Genomic DNA, 27,100 nt, shown 5'->3' with positions numbered 1-27,100 from the left:
TTTGTACTAGTTTATATTTTCTGCTGTTGCTCAAGCTTTTGTTTCTTATTGTTTCCTAATATAAATAGTTTGTTCTTACTAGCAGAATAAAATCCTAAAAATGTCATCTTACTTGCAAGAGTTATTCATACTATTTCCCACCCACCCCCCCCCCCCTTTTTTTTTTTTTTTTAATTTTGAAAAGCATTTGGACATAACGAGTGCCCTGATCCTGGAGTGCCAATCAATGCTCGGCGTTTTGGTGACAACTTTCAGCTGGGGAGCTCAATTTCTGTTATATGTGAGGAAGGATTTATTAAAACACAAGGAACTGAAACAATTACTTGCATGCTAATGGATGGAAAAGTAATGTGGAGCGGACCTATTCCTAAGTGTGGAGGTATGTATAATATTTCTTTCTAATTCAAGAGAACTTGATGTAATGTATTTTAAGTTGTCACCAAATGAAATTTAGATTTTTGCAAATGGATAGCACAAAGCTCCTAGTCCTTAGTAAAGGAGTCTAGTGAGGCATGAGCTTTTATTATAACCCTGTCTGCAGGTGTGAATTTTTCTCATAAATGTTATAAGGACAGAAGAAAAACATGGAAAAAATTGGCATAAGCATCAGCGATGTGAGCACTGCTATATAACCTCTGTAACAATGAAAGCTCATTGAAGAAACTTATTAGGACTGGAATGGGAATAGTTTATGCTGTTCATACTTTCAGATAGCTCTCATTTGGCAGTGGTGGAACTACAATTTCCCAAAGATGTTTTAGGCTTGAAAGGATCACTCCCGCATTCTTTTTTTTTTTCTTTTTAAAGCATGTATTTTTCTAATTTGAAAAACTGTTTGAAGCAATGAGCTTCAGTGCTAGCAATACAGCAATAATATTCACTTCTGCATTTTTGAATTCCAGTCCAACCAGTATCATGATTTGCCTTGTTAATACCTGGGAGAAAGAGATAGCAAGGAAGAAGAAAATAAGAAAATCCTTCTGTTTTCACTGAATTTCATTTTAGTATTTGAAAGATTTCTGTTCTTCAATATATAAATTTGTTCAGCTTGTCACTCAATGTTCTTAAGTAGTCTAGAGTCTGAGTTTTTTTGCATTTTTTAAATTTATTTTTTTAAATTATTTTCACCCAGTTTCATATAGAAGATTTCCTTCAAAATACAGCTGACTTCCTACTTCAGACAGGTGAAGGATTTAAAATCATTTCAGTGCTCAGTGATGTTTGCTGATACAACATTCGACTAGAATGAAGATGTTGATCTCTTTTCAGGTCTTTGGCCATGGTATTTAAAACCGTTTTAGAAGCTTTAGCTATCTGTTGCAGTGCTTATGTTTCTTCTGAAAGGAGGTTGTAGTAAGGTGGGTGTTGGTCTCTTCTCCCAAGTAACAAGTGATAGGACAAGAGGAAATGGCCTCAAGTTGCATCAGGGGAGGTTTAGGTTGGATATTAGGAAAAATTTCTTCACAGAATGAGTGGTCAAGCACTGGAACAGGCTGCCAAGAGAGGTGGTGCAGTCACCATCCCTGGAAGTGTTAAAAAAAAGGGGAGACATGGCACTCTGGGACATAGTTTAATGGACATGGTAGTGTTGGGTTGATGGTTGGACTGATGATCCTTTCCAACCTCAATGATTCCTAGCTTTTATTTTCATTAAAAAATAATTCAGCCACTAAGCCAGGAAACATGAAATTGCTACTCTACCCTTAATTGGTTTAGTGGTGGACTTTGTAGTGTTAGGTTAATGGTTGGACTTGATGATCTTAAAGGTCTTTTTAAACCTAAACGATTCTATGATTCTATGATTCTATCCACAGTGACATCTAGGCTGGGGAAGATTCTCTTAGCAATTTATCTTCCTATTTATAGAAATTAAATACTTCCATACATCAAAACCTCTAAAACACAGTGTTATGCATATGTCCTTTGACTTGTTTATACTAATAGACATAAAAATATAATATTTGCTTCATTAGTTGTCTATCTTTTAAGATCTCTTCACCTAAAGGGGGAAAAAAAACCCCTGGATTCAGTTGCTTGTAATGATTTTTTAAAAAATACATGATTTATTCAATAATAATTTCTGATTTATTGTTTGTTACTTTTTATTTTAAACAAAAGCTTAGTTCTTATTTTCACTATGTAACTGCCTTCCTAACAAAATTTCCTTAATTTTAATACATGAATGTGACTCCTTATAATACACTTTGCATCCAGTTTGCTTTCTGTGATAAATTGTTGTTGTTTCATTGATATAAGGTGGGTCAGTTTCCCTAGACAAGATTAGTATAGGCTATAATGCACTTGCTTTATTATAAGGTTCATGGAGCTGTATAACTGTTAAAAAAATATAAGGTTGTGTTCTCAATGTTACATTAAAAACTTAATTTAATGGAAATATTTTAAATATCAATCCATACACAAGATAATCTAATCCATAGGTGGTCTGAGACTCTAAATGGAACATATATTGGAATCCTAGAGGTTGGGACACTGGTATGTTTGAATTAGATGTATTTATCAACTAAAGGATTAGATGTATTTTTAAAACTTAAGATAAAATTTGAAGACAAATGAAAATATTTTTAAGCTAATAAATTATTTGGTCTGTTGGGGTGTTCAGAATTGTTATTGACTGTGTATGCATTTACCTTCAACACATAGTCATTTCACATAAGGTGAAGTTTGCTTGCCCTACACACACCTCATAATTTTATTGTTATATATATCAAGTCAAAGGCATGAACTCCACATACTGACTAGGAGACACTGAATGTGCCTGCTGTGCAGTTTTTCTTCCACTGGAGAAATGTCGGCTATTACAATATATAGGAGACAACCATTTAATAATAAATGTAGTGCGGATGGATAGGTCAGCTGTTAAGATCTGATTTGGATGACAGAAAGGCCCCCTTGCATCCTAACCTACCTCAGATGAGTCTGGGAGTCTAGGGGCAGCTAGACCAACCTCTCATTTCAGGTTCAATCCCTTCGAGCAAGATTGAGACACAAACGAGGTCAGATGTTGTACGTCCACCCATTTATTAACCACTCAGAGAAAGAAACAGTGATAGAAAAGGAAGGTAGGCAAGATGGAAAATTAAGCAAGAGTTCAGGATAGAAGAGCACAAATAGTCACCACCATGGATCTGCAGTGTCCTGGGGGTCCATGCTTCTGGGGTCTTCAGTGGTGGGTGATCACACTGGGGTCAGGGGTAGTGGTCTTTTATAGGCTGCGTGCCTCAGGCAACAACTTCACACTTGCACAGAACTCCCTCACGTCCTGCTTGCCCAGAGCAACAGCATGTATCCCGCGTCTCCGAGCCCCCCTATGCCTGGGGTCTCACACGCCGACTGCGTGCACATGCCCACAGCCAGTTATCTACACTGAGCAGGATGTTACTATGGCCTTGCTGCTGTCCTTTTGAGCGGGTGATATCTTGCACAAATTCCTACAAGATTCTGTTAGCTTCATGTGGGCAAGCTTTGAGACAAATGTTCAGCCATTTTGTCCCTCACAGTCAGCGCACTCATTTTTCAGGGCAATCCTGCCCAGCCTCTGCTGGGGCTTCCTCCCAGCCCTGTCCGTGGCCCAGGATGCCATTTCAACTCAGCCTGGGGTTGCCGGTCCCTGTCCCAGCAACACCAGCCCTATTCTCTGCCAATCTCAACACGCTCACGGGACTTCCTGGTTTGACCTCAGATCTAACCTATCAAATTGCATTCATCTGATGGTCACTTGGCTGTCACCAGAACCCTTTTTCTGTTACCAATCCAGTCCTGTTCACTTTGCTGAGGTGCAGTTGGATGATGCTCTGCCAGTGAGGGCACTATCTCTGCCTGTGTGTGCGTGTGATCATTCTTGGCTCCTGGCTTCTCTTCTCTAGTGGAGCAGCCCTGCTTTTGCTGTTCCCTGATGCTTTTGAATTTGAGATTCCTGTCCTTGTGCCTTTCATCCTTCCTGTGTGAGGTTTATATGGAGGATTTTCCCATAATTTCTTGTAATATTATGTTATTGTACCTGTGCTGCAGCTCTAATCTTGGTCTTCCTGCATAACTCCTGTAATGCTTAATATCCTGCTGTTCTGTAGCATGGGTGATAAGATCTTAAAAACGGTCTAAAACTATGAATCTACAAGATGTTCACTGATTAGCCTGTCATCCTCAAAGCTTTCTTCATACTCACGTATGGAAATTTCCTGCCCCAACCCCTGCATGTTACTATACAAAGAAATAAATAGAAACAACTTTGTGAGAAATCTTAGATCAGGCTAAGATTGGCTTTCAGTATTTGGCATAGACCTGTGTTTGACAAAGAGATTCTGGTTGATGACAACCTCTAGTTATGTTGATTTCTAGTGTTTTGGTTTTAACACACTGTTAGTAGGCATGAATCTGCCAGGCAACCATCAAATAGAACTGCAAGAAAGAACAGGGATTGCAAATCAGTGTAAAAAGGTCAGGGAAACAATCCTTTGGCAAGATGACTGGATAGTTTTATTTTCTAAAAAACAAGGCTCTCTAAGATAAGCCCAGTCACTAAGCTATTCTGAAGAGAAGGACTCCTGGGTCTAGGAAATCAGCATGTGATGGTGAAAGTCAAATAAAAATTTCTACTGAATCTTGCACTGAGGACATCAGGAAGAACCCTAACAGAGGAAGAGTAAGAAAGATTTTCTTTTAAAAATAAAAAACAACGGCAAGACACTCTATTATTGTCAGATCCCAAATACAAAGAGAAATTACTCTGAATTTAGACAATCTTATAATGTGCATTATTTTTAATGTAATATTCACAGGAGTGTTTTTGTAAGAGAGTTACTTTTTTGTTTTCCAAAGATAATCTTTAACAGTTTCATGTAAATTTGGGGAGAAAATGGAGCTTTGTACTATTCCAACTATGGTAGTATACTGGCTCAGAGTAAAACCATCTGGTATTCCTATTCTTGTTTATATATTTTGTAGTTTATAGGTTCCATATGTATTATGAATATGTATAAGTGGTTATATACAATAAAATGTAAGGATGATGAATGCTGTAAACTTAACCTTCTGTTTGCTGACGTGAATATGAGTTTAAATACCTTATTGTTTGACTGCTACTGTTTGCTGAAGGTAGTATGACAAAGGGACTTGACTTTTAAATAAAAGGTGAGAAATACTATTTTAAATCAATCAGTGAGGAAAAAAAAATCTGCATATTTATAAATGTTTGCAACATATTGAGTTCTGAACTTTATATAGCTTTTAGAAACTTTTTTTCCCACACAGTAGGAGAAAGATGGGTTATTATGTTCTTAAAATTATAAAATACCTCTTTACAACAGTTCATCATTTTAACATAGGAGCTTGATAATCTCCTGAGAAAAATGAAGATCAGACAAATGTATGATAATTCATGATCTTCAATTTGAAGGTGTGTCAAAGAGAGCAAAATTAATCTATTTTTGTAATAGAGAGGTCCAGAATAATATAGACAATGATATGTACTGTGCTGCTTTGTCAAAATGAGCAACCAATATGCTTTGCAGATGGTATTAGGTGAAAAAAATATAGAAATTTAAGAAATAGCCATGCCTTTGGGGGAAAAGGCTGTATATGTCACACAACTTTTAGTAGAGACACATGCTTGTCAACAGTACAGTAAGACCTTTCCAACTTCGTTGTGATATACAATGTAGCTCATTTATTTTCATTGCATACCCTTCTATGCATAATGTCCACCGGTACAGTGGTGTTATGAAACTTTATGGTGCAGCTTTCTCTTCCTGAAAAGTAAGATGCTTCTGCTCTCTGTCTAAATGGATACTTACATGATACTAGTAATCAAAAAAAATTGAGTGTTTTCTGATAATTAAATACATAAATTGTTATATTGGTGATGGGGCAGTGTACACCACCCTCATCGAGTTTGCTACACCACCTAACTGTGAAGAGTGGCTGATACGTCTGTCTGTGTCTTTCTTGTAAGCCCCCTTTAAATATTGAAAGGCCATTATAAGGTCCCCCTGGAGCTTGCTTTTCTCCAGGCTGGACAGCCCCAACTCTCTCAGCCTTTCTTCACAGAAAACGTGCTCCAGGCCTCTGATCATTTTTGTGGCCCTCTTAACCTACTCTAACAGGTCCCTTTCCTTCTTGTGCTGGGGACCACATAGCTGGATGCAGTACTCCAGGTGGGGTCTGACATGAGCAGGGCAGAGGGGAAAAATCACCTCCCTTCAACTGCTAGCCATGCTTCTTTTTCCACAGCCCAGGATATGATTGGCTTTCTGGGCTGCAAGCACACATTGCCAGCTCATGTCCAATTTTTCATCCACCAATATCCCAAGTCCTTCTCTGCAGAACTGCTTTCAATCCATTCATCTCTCATCATCTTCAGAAGGTCTCCTGACAGATCTTATTTGCTTTGGAAGTGAATATTGAAGTATTTTGGTAACAGGCCAAAAGTTTTGCATTTTTTTAGAAGTAAGTGACAAGTAATTGTTGCATTCGGATAGTTACAAAATACATGCACATAGAGTATAACTGACTTTCAGTGCTTTACTAAGAGGTTTTATTCAACAATAAAAGAAAATGTTAAGAAAAAAAAAAAAAATCTTTGTCTACAAATAGATGCCTACAATGTACATAAATATGTGTATGTGTCTATTGAGCCTGGCAAAGAAACAAAGAAAACTCATTCTTCACTTTACAAAATTGAATACACGGGAGCATTTCCAGCTTGGTTATGTCAGCTATGTATGAACTTTGAAGTTTGGTGAAACCCAGGGTTGTTTCGTGAATTTGTTTAGAAATGTGTCATAAAACTAAAACCAAATATGTTCAAAAATGAAAAAAAAAGAAAAAAACTGTCCTGTAAGATTTTCCTTTAGAAAACATGTTTAGTCCCTAAGGGTTCAGATCCTGAGAAGCTCACCTAGTCTAAGGCACCCAATCCTAATGCTTTCTACTGCAGTTTGCAACTTAGAATCTGCTCATTGATACCTTTTACATCTCACTAGTGTTAAAAAGTTCTGCTCTCCATAATACAGTGCCCTCATTCCAGGAGTGGAATTGGTATGGCCAGAACATTTTGTGGAAATATAAACGCTATAAAAGAGTAAATAATAGTTTTAAGTCCCCTGAAAACCATGTTTTCCTCAATGAGGAGATATAATGACACATAAGACTATTGCTTGACAACCTTCTTAAGCTGAACATCGAGAACCCTCTTATCAAGTTAGTTCAATTCTTATTTATATAACACAGAAAAAATGGTTAATTTTATTAGGACTTTGTCTAGAATAAGGAATATCCAGTGCTTGATACAGTGTTGTTGAGAACTCTCTGACAAATATATCTCTGTTCTCATCCAGGTTGCATCAGTGCACATCTGTACCACACAACAGATGGTAATGGCAAAGAGAGTGATGTAAATGGTTCTATTTTACTGTCTGCTTTGTGTGCTTTAGCACTGTCCACAAAAGTTGCTACCTACTTCTTCATGGCTGACATTTTGGGGAAGCAATGAATTTTGCTTCTGCCTGCTTGTGTAAGGCACTGAAATGTATGTTGCTTGTTTTCTTCTTTGCCTCACACAGAGGACATATAAATAGATCTGATCAAAAAGATTTATGACAGAAAAATGAGTTTTAATGCAAAGTTTGAATTCAATAGCTAAGACATGCTGAAGATTTAATTTGCCATAAACCAGTCAGCAATTCCTGAAAATAAAGAAACTGTAGACTGCTCATCATTTACGACTGTGGTCACCAGTTTAAGAGCATGCTCTATGTAATGCTTTCCTCTTTTAAATGCTGCTTTGTTGACCATCATGCAAAACATATTTGTTGCAGAAAATTAATAACATATAGCTTACATTTCACAGGTTCTAAATTATAATCTGGTACACTAAATAAGGCTTTATATGTTTCTGCTGTTGAGGTAGCCTAGTGAAAATCAACTCTTATACTATTATATCTTTCTTAACTTTATTTTTCTTTACGATAGGGCTTAACACCTTATCAGGTCCTTATCACCTTTTATTTTCATCAAAGAAATCTTGATTAGGTCTCTCCATAAGGTTGCAAGTAATGCTCATTCACACAACTCAGAGCAACTGTGAAAAAGCGCTTTTTTTTATAGTATTACTCCTAATTCCCTCTTCTATACTTAAGATTCTAGGTAATCCATTTTAGTTAAAATAATAAAAATAATAACAATTTAAAAACCCAAGTTACTAAATGTCCCTACTTTCGACAGTTTTTACTGAAGTAGCCGCAATTTGCAAGCACTTCAGTGAATGAAAAAGTTTAGATTAGAGCCAAGTATTTTACAAATTATTTTGTCCCAGGAATAACTAATTGGAATTAGTTATTTGATATGTAACATTGTAACTCAAGGAAACTATATCTTATTCTTCTAAGGGAAAGTATATTCAGAGATCAGCTGCTCTTCTATCTTGTCTCCTGTTGATCAAGGAGACTTGTATATTTGTCTTTATAGGTTTGTTTAGTATTTTCACATATATATGCACAATACACATATAGAAAGATACATAGATATGGTCTTTTGCACATGTTTATACTTGTGCTGAGCAATATACGTTCAATTTACCACACGGAATATGCGCTAAATTCATAAGATGTCTTAGATATTTTAAATTGCTAGAAAAACATTATGATTTGTTACCTATTTTAAAAATGTTAATACTTCTAGTGATGGAATTACTGCATTTCCTAGATGTCTAGAATTCAAGATAATTGTGTGAATTAATTTCTTTATTTAGGGAATATCAATCTCCTACTGAGAACAAATAAATAAAAACATGCTAGCACTCTGACGGTTTTTTGCTCACCCATCCATACCACTGAGGAGAAGGTGATCTCACAAAAGTCTGATGACACATACACTTGACTTTACATACACATGTAGATCCATCAGATATAATGGGTTTGCATTCATGCATGAAATTAGAAACCTGCACAAGGCTTGGCAAGACTTGAACCTAAAAGATCTGTCCTTTAGCAGTATTGGTCTTAATGTTTCTTACTCTTCCCACCTGTGAGATTATACCATCTTTGGGATAGACTAGCACTCTCCATAGCCAGTATCAGCATCAGTTAAACATAATTATTGCTCCTGAAAATCTCTATTCTGCCCTATGACTACTTGTCTTGACACTGATCAGCTACTGGAAACTTCCCTCATTCTGTACCAGATTCTCTCCAACTATTTAAGAAGAATTGTTATCGACAAAATGCTCTACATCTTTGTAATACCTACAGCTGTGGAGATTATTCCTGTAATTAATGTGTCATTAACCCATATGAAAACTTTAAATATGATTATCAACAACTCTGGTTTCAATTATGTTTTTATACAGTTTTCCTGGCTTATATTTATTCACTATCTCTGAGAGAATAACTACATGTTATTTCTAGTAATTCTGCTTGCAGATGTATATATTGGAGTATTTAATATATATTTGCCAAATACTTCAAAAATATCAATTAATCTTGCAAGAATGGTAAGTATGTCTTCTTCATGAATCAAGAATTTGAACTGCCAACATGACAAGCAAAATGTATGTGGTATGACAGTGGATTCCTGTCAAAGCTAAAATAACAATTCATTAGTTTCTACCTTGATACTCAGCTGAAACTTTTGCAAATTTTTCAAATCTCTGTTCACAATTAAAAGCAGCAGTAATGACACTTTTTAAACACTATGTTTTGTTGTATGTCCTTTATTACAGGAAAATAGATTGTAGCAGTAAGAGTACAGTACAAAAAGCTTTGTCAGAACTTATTGAACAGTTTATCTTTTTAAGGTTTTAATTAGGTTGTCTCCATCTAATTCTGAACCCCACAGAGTCTGTCAGTTTTGAAGCCTTGTTGAATCTTCCTGCAACTGGATTTTTTTAATTTGTTTGGTACAGATGTCCTATATTGAAAGTGATAATTGTGAATAACATATAATAACTGCTATTATAACTTTCTCTTTGTTTCATTTTTAGCTCCATGTGGTGGGCATTTTTCATCTCCCAGTGGAGTAATCCTCTCTCCAGGCTGGCCAGGGTATTATAAAGATTCCTTGAATTGTGAATGGGTGATAGAAGCTGAACCAGGACACTCTATCAAAATTACATTTGAAAGGTCTTGGCTAATATTTTTCTTATTTAATATTTTTCAGTTTTTACCCAGAAGCAGAAGTTTATTAGCTCTGTCATAACATTAATTTGCACTATGCCTAAAATCAAGCAATTGTATTATCAGGTAGGATTTTCCAAAAACACCTTAGTGCATTCAGAGCATAAAATTTATCTTTAGTGCAATTTCTATTTTGATGCACTGAAAAGCTTTTGAAATTCCTACCCTCTTGCATATATTTAAGCCTGTCTGGCCCAGTTAAAAATTTTGTCTGTTTTTAAAGATTAGCGTGTTTGACTTGCTTGTAATGATGTTGCTATGATGAATTATACTTATGAAGCAATTTTTTTCTCTCAAATCTGTGAAATCTTCAGCTCTGAAAATCTGAATCAACTGTGAAAACTGAATTAAATGCATTCATATTTTTATCAACTGTGAATATTTAATTATCAAATCAGCTGATCTGTTTTTGTGAAAGGACTGTGTGCTCTCAGGATAGAATTCCAGTTTCCCCAAATTACTGCAGCATTCCACTTTTCCTACAGTAGTGCCTGTTACTTAGGTCCCTTCCTGATTCCAAGGATTAAAATGTACTGAGAACCTTAAATTTCTCATCGTAGCAAGACATGGGCATTTCATTTAAGCTCTTTATGAGAAAGCAAAAAAGCAAATGTAATTAAAAAAAATATTATGTGTTCTACATATATTCAAGGATGTTTTAAATTCTTGTATTGTAATTGTAAATTGTAATTCTTAAATTGTAAATATTAATAAAGTTAGATGATGTTCTAGGCCTTTGATGATCAAAGTTATAGCACACAAATATCATGCAAGTACTTTTCAATTGCTATTTATGCCGTAAATTTTGACTACTCCCGGTCACACTCAACTTGAAAGAAAAAATACCACTTCATTTTAATATGGTTCAGAAGGCTGGGTTTTGTTTGGTTTTTTTTTTAGCAGGGTATGAAAATTACCTACTCTTAGCAAAATTTCTGATTGTGATAAGATTGTTTAAAACATTTTTCTAGTACTGTAGTTTGCACTGTAATAAAGTGTTCACATGACTTTATATGCAATCAGAGGACAAGTAATATGGACACTTCAAAGGTATTTCCCATCCTTAACATTAAATGAAAGCTAGTCTTCCAAAATTGCTAGTGCTGTACATCAACTTAAAATGAAACTTTACCAAATCCTTGCTAATTAAAATACAAAAGAAAAGTGCATAACTCCATCTTGCAGAAATTAATCAAACCCATAGTAGTTCAAAATTAAAAGAAAATTGTTAGTTTTCTTCATTATCTTGTAAATTAAAATGAAAAATAAAAATTTTGGAACTTCCATTAACTTAAGTTTTTGAAAAGAAAAATATAATTTCCAATAATTTATTTTTAATTCATCATTTCATTTTCAACTAAACATTTGATTTGGATAGTCATTTCAAAGTGAAAAGCATTTGCCTTTTTATTTGAAAAATTCTATGTCAGCTGGATTTTCTTCCTTTGCAACTGTTTCATTAAATTTGACAGTCTCTTGTGTATATTTTTTGTTTGTAATGCATTAACGCCTCGTCATAAATTGCACAACCTCTATCACTCTTGTAGGTAAGAGCAATAAAAACATGATGTGGTTTCTTCAGATCACAGAGGAAGGTCCTACCTTCTTTATACTCTAATCTCATTATGACATTATGACACTTCTTTTTCCATTGCTGCTCATTCATGACACTCTTCTTGCTTGCCATAAATTGGACCGATATGCATATTACTCACATGTAGCAAGGTAAATCCAGACAGGCCTAATATGTATAGCGTGTGTATGCTAATGTGTTTCTGTGCAGGAATACATGTAAAAATACATCTATATATGTTCACACAAATGCACTTATATAATTACGTTGGGATGTAAATAACAAGTTATTACATAAAACAAATAATGAAACAAATCTTCATAGTGTGAAGAAAATATTTTGTAAACTACTAATGTTAGGGTTTTTTACTTAGACTTTATTGTTTTTCACATAATTTAAAATTTGCATCCTGAGATATTAATACATTAGCTGCTTCTTGAAGACTCATTCTAGTCAGACTGTTCTTGTTCTGCTCCTTCTGTTTGCAAATCTTCAGTTGGACTTTCTTAAGACAGAAGGTTAATTTTGTTGAAATATATACATTTACAACTACAGCCAAAAGTCTTTTCCATTTGATTAAAAAAATAAACTTATATTTTGCCCAGTTAAAGAACTTTGTCCTGAAAAACAAAGAGAAATACTTTGTCTAGCCTTTTTTGGTGCAAATATTAAGACTTCCACGATATGTGTAGTTATTTGAAAGATTTTTTTTTCAGTTTCTCAGTCAGGGTAAAACATTTATAGTGCATGTCTAGAACCTTTACCTCCTTTCTTTTTGGATTTTCTAAGAGGAAGGGAACAGTTCTTACTAATACACATGTCATGCAGAGTGACACCTTAATGTTACATCAGTTTATCACTTGCACAGTAGTTTATTTCCTTTTAATCTCCCATCTTCCAGTCTTCCTATGGCTTCTCTCTTATGACACTGTATGTGTGAGGTACTGCATCCTATTATTGTATGCTAAAGTGTTCCTGTGCCAAGGAGCCAGAAACAGGAGAAAAGAAAGAGATCTACAGACAAAGTGAATAATAATAACTATTAATCTTTGTGTTTTCAGAGGTTTCATAATAACTTTTTCATATTTTGTTTTATGATTATGCACATATACTCTAAAGAGTTTACTCCTGTTGTACAGGCATAGCTATGATAGATAATCTGTTGGATTTTTGTTTTAAATAAGTAACGTTTTAGGCTGAATTGAAATGATAGAATTGAGAAATGCAAGTGCCATTCTTCATTGTAATGAAGTGTTTATCACAAAGCCTAATTATGAGTATTTAAATACTAGGGGTGTTAATCAGTAAACTACTGATTGGAGTACTAGTCACATTTGACTAATGAGTATACACTGTGCAGCAGGATATTCTACTCATATCCTGGCACCGCGTTGAGTTGACAGGGTGTCTCTTAGGAACAAAGATGCATGTTGTAAATATTAAACCAGCTTTATCTGTTCAAATAAGATTAAAAAAGTGTGTGTCACCTCCTGCATTAAAGTTTGTTTTACTCCTATCTGCTTGAATGCATTTTGTGCATCCTCCATAAGAATAGACCTCACAGAGTAATGAAGCCATCCAGGTTAATTTAGGAACAGTGACTAGTTAAGTAGGAAAGAACATTGGAGTGTTCTTACATGACATAAAGTAATTTTTATTCAGTTTCCTATAAATCCCTACTGTTTCATCACACCAGGGAATAACCAGGTGATATATAAATATATCAGATAAATTGATCATCAAGAGGAAATGTAATCAAGGAAAAGATTATATAAGTACAAACCTTATAAATTAAATTTAAGTTGATCACTTTTATGACCCAAATGACCAAGCAAAGGCATTGTACATAATCCCATCTTCAAATTTCTTTCAGCTCGTCTCGCTACAAAACTGTCTTCACTTAGGTTTTCTTAGGTGCTTACTCATTTTTTTTCATCTACTTATTTTTCTGCTGTTTGTGGTATTGCATGTACTCTTTGAGCAACAAGTACTAATGAGAGAATTTCTGTTAAGTCTTTGGAGACTCAACTTAATTTCATCACGTCTTGACTGGCCTGATAGTTGCTTTGCATTTATGAGGTTAATGCCTTTTTACACTTTCTGTCTTAAGTATGCTTTTGATAAAGGAACTAAGAAAGCAGAGCAAGACTAAACAATCTGTTTCCAATATTGTTTCCATTTTGTATGAATTAGTGGGAAAAACAAGTACTGGAAAAAGCAATTTATTGCCTACAAGCTTTTTAACAACATATCATTGTGAGTTCATGTGGGAACTAGCAAAAAAACCAAATTTTCAGTTCTGCTTCTAGGTTTATCCTGCTTCATTTCTGTAACTCCTGATTTATTTCTGTGCTCTTTTCTATATTATTTCACAGGAGTGGGACATGGATAAAAGAAAACATGTTTTGGATGTTTAATTTGGCTTCTCATCTTTCACCAGACTCCTTTAGATCTTTAGGCTCAGACTCATGGGGCATAAATACTGAAATATAAAGTTCTTCAGTACGTTGTCATTAGTCATGCAGTGCCTTGAATGGATTTCATGAAGTTGAATTAGACATCTAAATGAATCAGAGAGAGAATTAGGAATATCTGAAGGTTCCTTGTAGGATCCTGCTGTTAATTGTTTCTTTTTAATTCTAAAAGGGTTTTTTAATAATCCATCAGGGAGTCCATTAAAGCAGTGTGATTGATGTAAGGTCTGTCATAGCAAGAAAAAGAGAATCCACTGTCAAAATACCAGACAGGTGTTTGGGCTTGCTGATACCATCTAAAACAAGACAAGCAAGGAGATTATAGTAGCACTGTCACACTCAGTTTTTCCTTGGCATTTTGCTTTATACTGCTTTCTAAATAGGATTTTTAATTTTTTTTGGCCATAACTTCTGCCACTACCTTGGACTTAACCTCAGCTGGCACAAAGCCACAGGAGTCTCAGAGCAGACTTAAGTAATTTTATCTCTGCTTATAGATGATTTTAAGGGTAGGCACTCAGAGTATGATTCTTTGATAATATAAAGTACCTTGATGATATTTGTGCCAAATAGAATGGATATGATAAAAGAATGTATCAACATATCCTCTATATAATTTGCTTATTTTTTCCAAAAAAGAAAAATAATTTTCTTCTATAAAATAGTATATGCAAGTAATATTAAGCTTTGCTAACAAACTATGTGTTTCTGGCTTTTGTTTCCTGTAATACAAACCGGCTCAAGGAGTTTAAACTTATTTCTCATCTTACTAAGGCACTAACTTGAAATTTGACTATTGAATTAATTATATAGGATAATTAGTACTATTATATTGATATTGTAAAATAGATATGTGGAGAAATAATTAAAGAATATGATCAGGAAGGGAGTATATTTTTAAAATATGGTTTACTTTGTATGGATTTATTGAATTTGTTTTAACTGCTTCTTGTATTTATGCCTCTGTGTGTTTCCTCAACTCCAGATTTCAGACAGAACTCAATTATGATGTTTTGGAAGTTCATGATGGACCAAATTTATTATCTCCACTTCTGGGATCTTACAATGGTACACAGGTCCCACAATTTCTGTTTAGCAGTAGTAATTTCATTTATCTTCTCTTTACAACTGACAACAGTCGTTCTAACAATGGATTCAAGATTCACTATGAAAGTAAGTAATTTTGAATTTTATTATTTGATTTCCCAATAAATGCATATCCTAGCCATAAATACATAAAAGTGCACAGGTGACATCTTTGGTAAATTCCTGTTATTTCTCAAATTGAGAAAGATTTAGTGATGTTAAACTGCAAAAAGGATAACCAGTAATATCACTTACAATTTAATGTTATTGCTGTACTGGCCCATGCTTTAAGAATCAGAAGATAGGAATGGGAAGCAAATGCCTTTCTTCTGGATGTTGTGTCTTGTTATTCTTTTCTTTTATACAATGCATTTTTGTGTGTGTAAAACACAACGCTACAGGCTTGGGGAAGAGTGGCTGGAAAGCTGCCTGGCCAAAAAGGACCTGGGGGTGTTGGTCGACAGCCAGCTGAACATGAGCCAGCAGTGTGCCCAGGTGGTCAAGGTGGCTAATAGCATCCTGGCTTGTATCAGAAATAATGTGACTAGCAGGACTATAGAAGTGATTGTCCCTTTGTACTTGGAACTGCTGAGGCCACACCTGGAATACTGTGTCCAGTTTTGGGCCCCTCACTACAAGAAAGACATTGAGGTGCTGGAGCGTGTCCAGAGAAGGGCAACAAAGCTGGTGAAGGGTCTGGAGCACAGGCCTTATGAGGAGCGGCTGAGGGAGCTGGGGTTGTTTAGCCTGGAGAAGAGGAGGCTGAGGGGAGACCTTATTGCTCTCTACAACTACCTGAAAGGAGGTTGTAGTGAGGTGGGTGTTGGTCTCTTCTCCCAAGTAGTTAGTGATAAGATGACAGGAAATGGTCTCAAGTTGTGCCAGGGAAGGTTTCGATTTGATATTAGGAAAAATTTCTTCACAGAAAGGGTTGTCAAGCATTGGAACAGACAGCCCAGGGAAGTTGGTGAGTCCCCATCCCTGGAGGTATGTAAAAGACATGTAGATGTAGCACTCCAGGGATATGGTTTAGTGGTGGACTTGGTAGTGTTAGGTTAATGGTTGGACTTGATCTTAAATGTCTTTTCCAACCTAAATGATTCTATTACTCTATGGTTCTAAAACTGCATAAGATCAGGAAGATTATGAAAATCTAAGCAAATACCTGAATTACTGTCCTGATTGATGTGCCTGCAGTTCTAACTGAAGGTAATGGGAAATTCAGTTTACACTAATGAGCTGAAAATCAAGCTATGGAATTGCTTGATTATGGATTTTTAGGGATCTAAAAACCTGCATATGTGATTTATTCTGATGTATAGAAGTATTCTTTTTCCCTTATTACAGTCATATAAACTACATTGCAGAAAGTATCTGTAAGATTTTATACTTTATAAATTCTTAAAATTCATATAACTTGATATATTATCATGTTATTTAATTTTTGTGTTTCTAAATACACCTTGTTGTTGTAATATGTCATATTTTCACGTGAAATAATTTTTTCTGTAATCACTGTCTAGTTTGCTTAGTAAAGGTGATTTTTATCTATCCATTTCTGTTTCATACTCCTACTTGTTGGAAATACCACCAAGCAATTTTTCAGATGTTCTTAATTTTTTACATTATTTTTGAACATTTTCACTATTTCTGACCACTAATGATAATGATATTAAATAAAATATATGTGAAGGTGACTTTGCCAGTTAAAATTTGGGCTGATTTGAACTCCAGTGAATGTCAAGCTCTGGCTGTTTATCACAAAAAAAATCTATTATTTTTCCAAAATTCTTTACTGTCCTAGTCTTCACCCACATACTTCCATTTGTGTCATATTCTGCATTGTGAAGAGGTGATGATTTTTTTAAGTTATTATCCATTCTGAAGTTCGAAGGATGGCTATCCTTACACATCAGGAGAACTAGATTAATATTGCAAGCAGAGGCCACTAAATTCTTAAAATGATTGGCTAAATGAATAATGTTAATGGTAGAAATTTTACTTTGGGAATGTGAACAGCAAAAAGAAGAAAGCTGCACTTATCACAAATATCCTTATATTAAACTGTTTCCGTTAAATAAAGTTGGAAAGGAAATCTGAAGTTTCATTAGAAAAGAATTCTTCAATTTCATTATAAAATCCTTTTTTTCTAAAATTGATCCCCACCCCATAGTTCTCTTTACACTAGTGAAGATGAAAGTTAAATTTATACTATCAGAGAACATTGAAAATACACATCTTTACAATTTTTACACAAAATAAACCATTTTCAGTAGTTGCTTAACATCCTCTGTTTATATACAGACATCTAGTATTAATTTTATTTTTGTTTAATTCTTACTGCTTCATCGTCTTATATTATCCAGTACAGCTCAATCCTGATTTCACTTTTCTGGATAATAATAATGATTAATGGTCCTCTAATCAGCATTTCTATCCTCAAATATCCTATTGAAAGCTGAATTCTTTTATATGTTTTTATTTTCTATGCTAATTATATCTTTCCACATTGAATTTCTTTGTAAGGAAGGATATTTTATGGCTTTTGTGTAGGAATGAAAGCAATAACACCCATAAAAAGTCTTACACTGAATACTTCTTCTAATTTGCTAACTTCAGTGATATTCCTAGAGTTTTTTGTTTCTTTCTTTGTTTTTTTCCATGATTCTTTTATAATGAAATTAAACTTCTCACTGGGAAATAATCTAAAAGGTTTAAATTTTCAGCATACATTAAAATTCTGTTTATCAAGTCAACTTCTCTTTACTCCATTTTCTGCTATTCTCTATCTTCCTAATGTCTTCCATGTCAAATAACATTAGGTATGAAAAATATTTATGTAAATAATTGATCTATGTGAATATTTCAAGCATAAATATCAAAAGAAATAAAATGCATTTTAGCTAGGATAGCAAAGTTTGACCAGGAAAAAATAAAGGCTGGAAAACAGAATTTTGAGTGATCATCAAAGTTTTTCAACATCAGCATCAGGGACAAAATCACTTAATGTTACTGAGGTAGGATCAAACTAAGTATCGTGTAAATTATGGGATGTTTTTCTCTGCAACAGGCAGGATGCAATTTGTTATCCATAACATCTTATAACGGTAAGACAGAGAAACATATAGTGGAAGGATAATTCACTGAAAATTTGTGATAATGAAACCTTCACTGCCACTCACAGCACGGTGAATTACTTTAATTAAAAAAAAAAAAAAAATCTGTAGGTTTTTTATTTAACTCTTTTTTTGTTGTTACTTATTTGTTTGTTTTAATCTAGGTGTAACTGTTAATACTTACTCTTGCTTGGATCCTGGCATACCAGTGCATGGACGTCGTTATGGGCATGACTTCTCTATAGGTTCCACTGTCTCATTTAGTTGTGATCCAGGTTACAGGCTGAGTCATGAGGAACCTTTGCTATGTGAAAAAAATCACTGGTGGAGTCACCCACTCCCAACTTGTGATGGTAAGGATGAATGGATAAAATACAGAGTACCTTAAAATATATACATTTTGCCAAACTATTATTAGTCAAAATGAGTTAAATGTTGGCGCTTATAAAACCTCTATTTTTAGGAAAAAAAAGAATAGTTAGAGGAAATAAATGTTATATACCTCTGTGTGATGAGATATTTAGTAATAGAAGTTGAGAATAATATATAATTCTTTAAATGAGCAGATTATTGAAGATATGGCTATCTGGATATATGTTACTGTGAGCTAACTGATTGTCAATTAGCTAAACACATGCAAGGTTAATGTATGTTGGCTTGTAAAGCACTTACTACAAGCTATAAATATTTGTGTTTGGGTATCCATCTATGGACACAGGTGTGCTCACATACAAGACATGAGATGTGGTTTATTTATACCTGACTCAAAACCTGCATTTTCTCCCATTTCCTGTTGATCACTGTGTTCCTAATTTGTTAACAGAACTTGACACCCTTCAATCATGGTAGGAATTGATTAGGTCCACATTATACCTGATGATTAAGCATGTGATTGTTAAAGCAAACAAAAATGGTATCAAGTAACAAGTCATACATTTTGAAGTCTCCACCATATCATTTAAAAAGTCTGTTTGAAATATTATCTAATAATTTCAGTCATTTCTTGTTATCTGAATTGTTCATTTTAATACATTTTCCCAGTTAGGGTGATGTTAATTATACTTAATATTAAGAAAGTATTTGTAATGTTTATTAAGTCATGTATTTGAGATGTCTTCCTCTCAAATATTTTTTTTTTTTTCTTTGAGCATGGTACACACTTTTCTGATAATAAAAATATTATCAGGAATAACATACCCATTTATTTCTATAGTATTTAACAAACAAACAAAAAAATCTACTGGACTTTTATGACCTATGTAATGCACATGATAGTGCATTTTTCTAAAACAGTTCATAGTGTCTCAGGACACTCAGAAAGAAAAAACTGAATTTGAAAGAAGACTAACAAAAAAGATCATTGAATTGTGTGTGGTTTGCCATATGGATGTATTCATTTTCAATGTATTTCTTTCTTTAAAAAATTTTAGGTGTTTTCTTGGCCTTCAGCTTATTTAGTTACCAAATTCTTTGGTTTTTATATTTCAATAGGTTGAACATATTAGCATATGATGATACTCAAAATTTCTGGTGGTAGAAAGGGGCGTGAATAATCACTTTCTTGAAAAGGGCACTCTGTAGTTCAGCAAACCCATTTCCTAAAGGATTCTGCTTCTCAGGCAGGTTCTTGGAATGAAGAATTGCAGGGTTCCCACAGATTACAGTGAAGGGGACTGTATTTTGCTGAATAAGCCATAAACTTAAAATGTGTTTTCTTACGGTGATAGGCACTAGATAGTAACCATCTAAAACAAAGAGTATTAACACACTCCCCATGAATACTGTGCTCTGCTGTGAAATAAACTTACATATCGTGATAAATTTCTTCCTCAAGATGCTGAACTGGCATACAATTCATTAAGTAAATGAGATTTTTTTTTTCTCCAGAGCACATTGCTAAATGGCAATTGTCCATTGAATAAATATGTTCTAAACATGCTCTAAAGGCAGGATTGAGTACATTTATTCTAGTAAATTTAATCAATTCATGGTTAAATTAATTTTAATTTAATTGCTGATTTTCTTCTCTGGTGGAACGTTTTTAAATAGGATCCAGAGTCTTTACACCCCCAGGAAAAAAAAAGGGCATTTGCTAAATGGGCTGTTCTTTGCATAAACTGCGAGTATGCGTTTGTATTAATCGTGCCACTAATACACACATTGGTCACTGTTCCTGTTCATTCAATATATTACTCTGGCTGTTTCTGAGGAGCAGAGTTCTTTCATGATTATTCTTTCTGATAACTGCAACTCTTTTTGATAATTACATCATGTAGCCATATGCAGACAGACGATAAGAAAAAGAATTAGAAAGAAAAGAATTAGACTTCTTGGAAACAGTTCTTCCTCAAAGTAGTAGATCATGTTGACTGCAATTCTCTTCTTTGAAGGAGTGTAATCTAATTTTTTCATGAGGTGTTTAGATGTTAAACAGGTAAACATCACAAAAAGCTTATCAGGGATGTCACACTTCATTATCTACAGGAACATTTGGACAATACTGAGAATGATGGTTAAAAATGATCAAGCAAACTGTTTCCTTCCCTAAAGACTGGCCTGAGGGGGTGATTATAGCAGGCCGTATAATTCATTCATATTTGAATAATTGATATGCATGAAGGATTTCATAGGTAATTTCCTTAGTTTTGATTTTTGTGTATCTATGTAGATAAAGTGTGCACACTATTCTTCAGTGCACATATGTATTCTCTGTGTGTGTGTATAGATACACACCCAAACACTGTTTTATCTATACAGAAGTATAGCAAAGCATTTGGGGGAAAAAAAAAAAAGAAAAAAAAAATTAAAGCTCTCTGACCTTTGAGTGTACTAGAATCTATCTCTGCTCTTTAAAGATAAATATTTAAGGAAAATATTTTCAGAATCACAGAACAGTTATACCTGAAAGACACCTCAAAATGTCATCCAGTCCAAACCTGTACCCAAAAAAGAGGGTCCAATCTGATGTTAGATCAGGTTGTTCAGGATCCTACACAACTGAGTTTTATCTCCAAGAGGGGAGATTCCATTTCTCCTCTGAGCAACCTATGACATTTGTCACACAATAAATATTCTTAACATCTACTTAGAACTTCCCATCTTCCAGTCACATCCATTACCTCTCATCCTTTCATTGTGGTGAAAGCTACTTGAATTTATACAGTACTTGTATTGCTTTACAATTTTCAAGACAGCAACTCCACTATGTTAAAATAAGTTATACAACTATAAAATTAAGGCTTCTTCAAGGAATGAAAAGTAAAATCTATGATCTTTATCAAATCATCAGTCTTTTTTCAAGAAGTGAATTAGTCTGTAGACTGTTACAAAGATACTGTTAATTTTTTACTTTAGAGTTGTTATGACCAAGTTCTGGATAGCTGTCTTGGTGAAATACTTTTTTATTTCTTTTCAAAAAAGGTGGCCCTGATCAAGGCCTAGACTTCTGCCTTTTTTTTTTTTTTTTCCCCTTCTTTGGTTCATTGGTAAACAGCTTTTTTATCCACACAGACCAGGGAAAACCAATCAATATTACTGTGTACATTTATTTATTTTGAAATAGTTCATCTGAAGATGCAGTTTGGTCTATATATTATAAATATGGGACATATTACCTAGGAAAACAAACATACAAATAAATAATGATCATTCTTTTCAAATAAGAATCTGTACAGGCCTTCAGAAAATATACTTAAGAGAGAGAAAATAGACGTTTTTGAGCTTTGCTTAGAAAATAGTATTTGTGTTACATTTACACTATTCCTGCCTAACATCTACATACGATTCACTGGGTACCTATCTATCTGGACACCCCTGAATTTCTTCTGAATATATGTGAGAAAACCTATTCTACCCAATATATTAAGTATTGTATTAACCCCATTAAAAATGACTGGAAAACTAATGTAAAAGTGAGATACCTAATTAAGAGTCTGAAGTGCTTTTTATTCCCTTCATCATAACATGAAATTGATTATTAATACATAATAATACTTATTCATTATTTGAATTATGAATAAATACTTTCATTCCACTTGACTTTCATTTATTTAAGAAAAATTAATAAATAACAAGAAAAATGTTCAAACAGGATGGAAAACATTTAATATTTATATTGAAAACACCTAGATGTCCAAATGAATTAGCAATATGACTTGTGCAGTACCATGAGGAACATAGCCAGTAAATATGGCAGAGGTGTTACGTCATTTCTGTTAAGACAACTCTAAGCTAAAAACAATAGTTTTATTAAAATAAAACTGTTAAAAAATCTGCTGCAAATATTCAGTGTGGTAAATGCCAGAATTGGAAATGGATAATATGGCTTGGTCTCATTTAGATTTAAATAAGAAGGAAAAAATACAACAGTTTATGTTGCAAGTAATCTGGGCTACACTAGTTTCTGTTAAGTTAGTCTCTTGTGTAATATAACTGAAGTCCAAGATTTCTTTCTGGAAGCTGATTATAATAATTTGATGTCCATATTGTTATTTACTTGTTACTACTTGACTGCTTCCCATTTTAAGACACATTACATTTTCTGTAATTAGGGAAGACATATGCTGATGTTTAGTGATTTATGAAGCACAGTAGATAAGATTCAAATTCTAAAATTCACTGTTTCAATAATTTAACTATATTTATATTTCCCTTTTATTATCAAATTACAAAGTAAATGAAAATCACGTCAGAATTAGATTTTTAGTTGGAAGTTAGAGTAAATTAAACAAAAAAATGTAATGGGGTCTCTGTATGTGCAGAACTATATATACACAAACACAGCTATGTATAGATAGTTTTATCTTTTCACTCTGTTTCTTTCTGAACTAGCATGTTATTAGTTTTTCTTGATGATGCTTGAAACTGTTTATAAAACTAATCATTATTACTAATCAATTATAAATGCATGTTTTCTTTTCCCATCACCTTTGAAAAAAAGTAGTTTTCAATTATTTGTACTTGCAGCAAGCTGACCTTACTAAAAAAAGTAATTTCTTTCTGAAGGCTTCTCTTCCTGTTATGTGTATTTTCTCTTTTTCGAGAAAATTGAGATACAAGCTGGAGAGGTGGGCCTGTGTGAACCTCATGAAGTTCAACAAGGCCGAGTGCAAGGTCCTGCACCTGGGATGGGGCAACTCCTGGTATCAGTACAGGCTGGGGGATTAAGGGATTGAGAGCAGCCCTGCGGAGAAGGACTTGGGGGTACTGGTGGATGAAAAGCTGGACATGAGCCGGCAACGTGCGCTTGCAGCCCAGAAAGCCAACCGTATCCTGGGCTGCATCAAAAGCAGCGTGGCCAGCAGGTCGAGGGAGGTGATTCTGCCCCTCTGCTCTGCTCTGGTGAGACCTCACCTGGAGCACTGCGTCCAGCTCTGGGGCCCTCAGCACAAGAAGGACATGGACCTGCTGGAGCGGGTCCAGAGGAGGGCCTCCAAAATGATCCGAGGGCTGGAGCACCTCTCCTATGAGGCCAGGCTGAGAGAGTTGGGATTATTCAGCCTGGAGAATAGAAGGCTGCAAGGAGACCTTATTGCGGCCTTTCAGTACTTAAAGGGGGCCTATAGGAAAGATGGGAATATCTTTTTAGCAAGGCCTGTTGTGACACGACAAGGAGTAATGGATTTAAACTAAAGAAGAATAGATTTAGGCTAAAGAAGAATAGATTTAGATTTAGGAAGACATTTTTTACAATGAGGGTGGTAGGGCACTGGAAGAGGTTGCCCAGAGAGGTGGTAGAGGCCCCATCCCTGGCAACATTCAAGGTCAGGTTGGACGGGGCTCTGAGCAACCTGATCTGGTTAAAGCTGTCCTTGCTCACTGCGGGGGGGTTGGGCTAGATGGTCTCTAATGGTCCCTTCCAACCCAAACCACTCTATGATTCTATGATTGTATGTTAGTTTCTAAGTTGTGGTTGGTGACCTATGGTTAGTCTCTTGAAAAATCTTTATATATCAAAAGGTTAGGTGATATAATTTGTAAATGTGGAAAATGTTGTTAATTTCCCAGATATCACCATCTTCAGTCAGGCTAAAAAGGGACAACTGTATGGGTTTTTTTTACTGCATTGCTAGCGAATACCATATGTAGAAATACACAGATACATGTACTTATATATATATATGTGTATTATTTTCTCTAGCCTTACTAAATAACAAATACATTCTCTTGATAGTTTTCTGTCCTTCCTGGATATGGTGACCCCCTTCTCACATGAAGTTTTCTTGATAACTTCATATTATTGCTATATCCTGAGACTGACTTGTGTTGCATGAAAATAAATTGGTTTTAAATAGGTACTAAACCTTATTAAAAGACTTTGGGTGACAGAGAACATAATCAGTGGTTGCTGAGTTTTTTTCATGGTAAGAGGCTTTTCTGTGAACAAGTGTTAAGCTAGCTATACAGGCTGACCTGTGCAGGAAGACATACAGATTGTCTTCTGCATTAAAATATAAATATGTTAAAAATATAGCAGAGGACATGAAAAAAATGGAAAAAACCATCTATGAACAAAAACATCACCTTCCTTGCTTATTAGCTGCTGCCACACTCTAATGTGAAGTGTCCTAGCAATATGTTTGTGTAGCACAGCTGCTGTGACAAGAAAGACAGGTAAGTACTTGCAGCTGGTAATGCAGTGGTCATAGAGATGGAAAATGTATCCTACAAAGTACATTAAGAAAACTGTCTCATTGAACTGATCCAAAGCCAGAGATACTAATGTGCTTTGCCAGCCTTCCAAAGTGAGTCCCCAAGAGGGAAAAGAACATAATGACAGTTTAACAGAGAAACAAATGGGTAAAAATGGACCATGAATAAATTTAGGCTAGAAATTATGAGACTCTTTCTAGTATTGGAAGATTGATTTTCTATAACAGTAGCATGAAATATGGCCTGAAATGGAACTTGATAATTTTATGAATGACACTAGTCAAGTGCTTTCATTACAACTATTCATGTGTTTCAAGGATGAAGCATGGCCTGCATGTATCCCGCTGAGACACTTATGAGTAACCTGAATAATGGTTCTAAAATTGTTTGGGCCAAAAATTATTTTCAGACTATATAAGGCCATTTTCTAAGCTAGGCTTGCTTGCTGTCATTCTTTTATGACTGATCATGTTACTGAGCAAAACAAATGCAGTTATGATCATTTACAAGAAAAGAAAGTATAAGTAATCAACCCAACACTGTAAGAATTTATTTCACCTAAACAGCTGGCTTAGCCACTGAACTCCACCATGAAATTTAATCTTCATTCACATTTATCCAAAACTTGCTGCTTAAGTTGTCACATCATTTCTGATCACCACAGTGATGTAGAGGTACTTTATACTATACATCCAGGCACCTATCTGCATTTCATACAGTCACTTCTATACTTTGTTCTCTGTATTTTTTGTTCTCTTTATTTTTTATTTTCTTTATTTTTTGTTATTTTGTTTCTCACTGTTCTGAAAAACATAGAAATGGAGGGAAAAAATTAGGCATACCTTGATTCAACTTCTCTGTTTTCATAACAAAGAAATTATTAATTAGTGTGTTAGTAACATAATATTCTGTTTTCTACATTAGAACGCCAAGCTAGTGCTTCAGTTATTTGCTTATGTATTCATTCTACTTTTAGTCTGTCCTAGCCTCCATCTCTGTATAATCAGATAAGGGAAAGAAGGGTTCTTTGTAGAATCTGGAAAAATGTGTGGAGCTTATCTTTTGCTGTTTTTATTTTCATGTGTTTCTCTTTTCCTTTGCGTTCTGAAAAAGAGTCAGATACTAGTAGTGATATTATACGCTTGGGCTGTTTGCCATCTTATCAGGACCAGTGCACATTTTATATTTCAGATCTGTCAACTTGGCTTTGTTTTGTAAAATGTTGGTCCCTTGATGCCTTTTTTTGCCATCTGCTAACCTTCAAAGTGTTACACTGAGTGCCTGATGGCATGCCATAGATGTTTTGTCACCATGTGCTTTCCTGAAAGGTTTTCCAAACACCCACTGTAAAATACATTATTTGTTTGGGCTGTTTCCCATGATTATAAAAACTGATTGCATTTTCTTATTTAATAAGGCTGACCTAAGGTATAGACAAAGTAAGTAATTATCATCAGAAGCTCCAATAACATGCTGTCATAGCCCTGATTCTGTTTTACTAATGCCTAATTATAACAAAATCAGGTGATAAGTGGACAACAGTTACTTTCACTGTCTCTTCATCAGAGAAGTGAACAAGAAAATTAGTATGCTGGGAGGTTATTCCCATGTGGCAACAATTATGAGATTGGTCAGTTGTCATCCTAGAATGTCCTATTTCAGTCTATGGTACTGGATCTGCAAATTTCCAGCTTACAACTAGGCCAAAAAGGCTAAAAAGTTGGCAAGAGTAATAGCACGCACAAAGAAATCATGAGGCTACCCAGACAAAGATACATGTTTAAAACAGAAATGTGGTTAGTTAGAACAATCAAACAAATTTAACTGGGCAAAATAGGATGGTCTTCATCCTAGGATATAGGATGAAGTTCCATTTCTGCTTTATAAGAAAACTGTGATTAAACGTATACTTCTTTTTATTCAGTACCCTAAAGGCAGTGATGGCTTGCAATGCAGTAACCTCATTATGAAAAATTATTGACCTTTATGAAAACATTCCACAGTGCTACCAAA

At 34.6% G+C, this 27,100-nt stretch overlaps 1 protein-coding gene across 3 annotated transcripts in view; it reads left to right on the top strand.

Moving 5' to 3' along the window:
- The window catches only part of CSMD3 (CUB and Sushi multiple domains 3), a 760,009-nt gene that overhangs the window by 432,787 nt on the left and 300,122 nt on the right, over positions 1-27,100 (top strand). For all 3 annotated transcript variants that reach the window (XM_075706425.1, XM_075706424.1, XM_075706423.1), the window contains 4 exons: positions 185-379; positions 9,995-10,133; positions 15,220-15,407; positions 18,601-18,789. In XM_075706425.1, the coding sequence (XP_075562540.1) occupies positions 185-379; positions 9,995-10,133; positions 15,220-15,407; positions 18,601-18,789 (711 nt within the window). The remainder of the gene's footprint in view (positions 1-184; positions 380-9,994; positions 10,134-15,219; positions 15,408-18,600; positions 18,790-27,100) is intronic.

The sequence above is a fragment of the Pelecanus crispus genome, chromosome 2, assembly GCF_030463565.1.
Source record: "Pelecanus crispus isolate bPelCri1 chromosome 2, bPelCri1.pri, whole genome shotgun sequence".
Classification (NCBI taxonomy): domain Eukaryota; kingdom Metazoa; phylum Chordata; class Aves; order Pelecaniformes; family Pelecanidae; genus Pelecanus; species Pelecanus crispus.
Note: the sequence above shows the minus strand (reverse complement) of the source record. Positions and strands in the feature narration are given on the sequence as shown.